At 30.9% G+C, this 4,665-nt stretch overlaps 1 protein-coding gene across 1 annotated transcript; it reads right to left on the bottom strand.

Moving 5' to 3' along the window:
- Window positions 1-3,290: 3,290 nt before the first annotated feature.
- LOC133667308 (protein maelstrom homolog) lies at window positions 3,291-4,150 on the bottom strand. Its single transcript, XM_062085122.1, is given in 3 exon segments — window positions 3,291-3,697; window positions 3,700-3,863; window positions 3,865-4,150. Coding segments are annotated over 3 exon segments (843 nt in total). The 5' UTR covers window positions 4,137-4,150.
- Between the last annotated feature and the right edge of the window lie 515 nt (window positions 4,151-4,665).

Here is a 4,665-nt window from a genome sequence, read left to right as displayed (position 1 = left end):
GTGTGAATTACATCAAGAGAAACGTCCTTTTTCTTCTCGAACATTCAGATGACAGTACTTGCCTAATTTTAAGCAGCAGCTTAAGATTATGTTCTCGATAAGAATCTTGAAATGAATTCACAAGAAAGAAGATTCATGATTTCGATATGAAACCGAAGAAAATGGTTATCTTGGCCATGGACAACGGAAGTGTCCTTTTCTTCCAATATGAGGATGGGGCGAGGAGGATATTTAGATGGAACGCGATCAATCCTTTCGATCCAACGTGTTTCAAGCAGATGTTCATAAGCTCGGAATAAAACATCATCACTTACGTTGCCGATTACGTGCGAGAGAAAGCACAAAAATCGAATTTCCCGGATTATACACGGAGGGTACAGTCGAATGTGCTGCCATTCAAATTTTGAACATTGTATACGTGATGTTAGGATAGTATTTTTGAATTGAAGAAATTAATTAATGTGAAATAGTTTTTTTTTCTCAAAACTGAAACTCTCGAAAGTTAACAGTTATAATTTAATAATAAATATTGTTGAAAAATTGAATATTTTAAATATTTAGAATACAGATTAGAATACACATTAATTTTGTCGATTAATTACTCGTAAAGTATTTCTATCTTTATAATTTTAATTACAAAAGTATAAAAAGTATAAACGGCTATTTTTACACTATTGTTCGAAGGCTGTAATGCAGGAGCATAAATGATTTTACGAGGTTGACCATGTGTATTCTATCTCGAATATGTATCTCGAATATAATTTGCCAAAAACCTCTTTATCTTACAATCTCTCGTTCGTTACTTCGATCAATCGAAATTGTTAAATCGAACAGATCATACAGATTGAACAAGGTAAATAAGATAGGATTTATTTTATATCAAGAAGGTTGCAAATGGAATTATCCGAGTTGGAATTTTAAGTGACGCGATTAAAATTCGTAAAGAAAGTAACAATTTATAACATAACATGGAATGCAATGAGATATTTTCAAGTTTTTATTTTGTTATTGTTTACCTTTTTTTATTTCTTTTCTTTCTTGAAATTCTTGGACAGTAATACTAAATACTTATTAGAGAAAACCGTTATATACTCAATGATAATAAAATGAAATGATAATTTCTACTGAAGTATAAAATATATAAAATTGTATAAAATATTTGTCATTATATATCATGCAAAGATAGAAAAAGTTTTTATTTCGTATAACTGATTAGTGCAGATTAAATTTGTAATTTGTATCAATAATTTTATGTGTGTGTGTGTGTATTAATTGCAATTTACATAATGAAGAACGAAAAAAATATAATTATAATATTGTATTAGTGTAATTAATAAAAATAATGAAAATATTTATTAAAATATTAGTGATAGAAAATCCCGGAGGAGAATAGAGTAGGAAAGGAGAAAAAGGTAGGTTATCTAAATATTTATGGATATTCATAATAGATATAAAATATAAAAACAAATTAACGTAAACATATGAAATAATTGTATTAATAAAAATATTACACGCGAGTATACGTTTCTATTTAAAAAAAAGAAAAAAAGAAAGAACGGGATAAGAAAGAAGAAAAGAAAGAAAAAGAAGGAGAAAAAAGTGATAATGACGATAATGACGATAATAATATAAACAAAATAATAATAACAATAATAGTAGTAATAGTACTAGTAGTAGCAGTAATAATAACAATAACAATAACAATAACAAAAATAATAGTAATAATAATAGTAATAATAATAATAATAATTATATCAGTAATATTAATAATAATAGCAATAAAGGATTTTTCAGGACCAAAACAGAATGTAAGCGCACAATGATAATAACAGACAGATACGAGCTTCTTGGAGGTAAAATTAGAGAATGGAAGAATTATCACTCGAAACGTTAAATTTATATTGCGGGAAAAATATTTAATCATGGATGTTGGAGGGATACGTATAGAACGAGCGAACAGACCTGACCGAATAAGTCCGAGCGATACGCGTAGTTCGGGTGAATCGACATGACCGAGGGATTGCGCGTACAGTCGGACTATCAAACTGACATGACTCGGTTATTTTTTTCTTAATTTCTCAAAAAATAATTTCATAACTTGTATATTTTTTTTCATTAATCAATTTATATTTATCCTTCGCAATTTTTTATATTGTTAATTTTTTCTTTTCTTTCATCAAAAATTGATTTTTCGTAACTTTTCTTATCGAGAAAAAAAGTTTAATTTTTTTGTAAAAATCTATTATTGACCTTTCATATCGTCCTGTTAATATATTTATAATTTTTTTACCAATTTGTATAATGACAATGATCATCGATCGAAATCTAAGTTACAACGTACCTTCCGCTCGGTCTGTCGCTACAGCGGTTTTGCACCATAAGCGGCCGTGCATTAGCCCGGTCGGCGCCGACATGGTGGCTGGCTGTTCGGTTACTGTAAGAGAAGCGATGGTCCGGTTCGGCCGGGCGGAGCAGCGTCGGGCGCGTGTTCGTTCTACGATCTCGGTCGAGATACGATACACCGCTCCTCGGGAAATACATTTTCGACTGTTTCTGTCCGGTTCTTACCGATCTTTCTCCACACTGCATAGCCGCGAGTCGGTGTCTATGATCGAATGGCTCTTGGACGGCAAAGCGACTTATACGCTGATAACCTATGTGCATGGCTTTTGCCATGTGTACTTGTACGACTGAGCATCAACTTTTAGCCTCGAGCGATCGGGCCTTTCTAACATCTAAGGATATATAAATCCCTAGGGCGTATGGGCGTGTCGAATAGTTCTTGGTGGTTAGTTCTTAGTTCTTACGACACTTTTCGTATGATGAGCTTTGAGTTTGTAAAAGAGAGAGAGAGAGAGAAAAGAAACGACGCGCGATGTTATTATAACACATTATTAAATAAAACACAATATTATATTATATTTTATATATATGATATTGTGAAGTATGATTCTTGAATGAATGATATGATGGGGGCATATTGAGGAAGTGCTGGTTACATTGGGATATGCCTCAGCGTGAATTTATATTACGCGCTTTATAAAATTAAATTATATTTTTTTCAAAAGGTTACTAAATGTTTAGCATGCTTGATACGTGCTCGAATATTTATAAAGACCTATTGTAGTCGATCGGTGAGGGGACACCGACGACGAAAAATATATATATGTCAAAATTGGCAAAATATATTAATATCCCTGGTTGATTCTGCCAGTAGTCATATGTTTGTCTTAAAGATTAAGTCATGCATGTCTCAGTCTCACTAATACTTGATACGTTTATCAGTACCGCTAGCTTTTTTTTCTTTCTTGATCACTAGATTGTAGAAATGGGGTTTCCTTTGGACGATGCACACCTTCAATCAATTTTATATTTAAATATTCACAATAATAGTCACATATTGTGAAACTTTATCTTTTTACTATAGATTTGCTACAGTATTGAGACATATCTATAATTATATGAAAATCACACTCGAAACCACGTGTATTGCATAAAGAGTTTTTCGAAAATTCATTTTCTGTAACAATAAGAGAAATACTACGATCATCTACCTTTTGCATAGCAGCATTTCGCAATGCTACAAATAGAGCTTCTATCGAATAAATTATAAAATCATCAATCGATACATTGGCATCAATCATTTTTATTAGCAGCGATTCCACAACAGGAGTCAAATCTTTTGCAGTGAATAATGAGGAAATTTATTTCCAGTCTTGTTTGATTCTAAAAATTTGGTCAACTCATTAAACATTTATGAAAAGTCACTTTGTCCATCTTCTAATTCTATGGGGATTTGGTGCGTTTGTTGATTAGTTTCAATTACATCTCTTTTCCATCCTAATGGTATTTTCATCTTCAATTTCATAATATATATTCTCAACACCATTTTCAAGGTTAAATTGAATAACTGCAAATTCTGCTGGACAAAACTCACATTTATTAATTCCTATTTCTCTTTTGTAGAACCACTTTACATGTATAAATATAAATTTTAATTTTTGTAAATTGTTATATAATAAACACAAAGATACAATAGAATCTATGTATTGTAGCATTTTTTGTTGGAACTCGTTTTTTTTTTTTTGCATTTTTACTTCAGTCAAATCTTCTCCAATTGTAGTCTTCTTACTCATACTTCCTTAAACATTCGTCGATTCCCTAATAGAAGACACGCAAAATGAAGAAGGGAATCGACCAAAAAAATTATCATTTCATTTTATTATCATTGAGTATATAACGGTTTTCTCTAATAAGTATTTAGTATTACTGTCCAAGAATTTCAAGAAAGAAAAGAAATAAAAAAAGGTAAACAATAACAAAATAAAAACTTGAAAATATCTCATTGCATTCCATGTTATGTTATAAATTGTTACTTTCTTTACGAATTTTAATCGCGTCACTTAAAATTCCAACTCGGATAATTCCATTTGCAACCTTCTTGATATAAAATAAATCCTATCTTATTTACCTTGTTCAATCTGTATGATCTGTTCGATTTAACAATTTCGATTGATCGAAGTAACGAACGAGAGATTGTAAGATAAAGAGGTTTTTGGCAAATTATATTCGAGATACATATTCGAGATAGAATACACATGGTCAACCTCGTAAAATCATTTATGCTCCTGCATTACAGCCTTCGAACAATAGTGTAAAAATAGC

This window comes from Apis cerana, linkage group LG14 (genome assembly GCF_029169275.1).
Source record: "Apis cerana isolate GH-2021 linkage group LG14, AcerK_1.0, whole genome shotgun sequence".
NCBI classification, from domain to species: Eukaryota; Metazoa; Arthropoda; class Insecta; order Hymenoptera; family Apidae; genus Apis; species Apis cerana.
The sequence above is the reverse complement of the archived record's forward strand: the minus strand, read 5'-3'. Positions and strand labels throughout refer to the sequence as shown.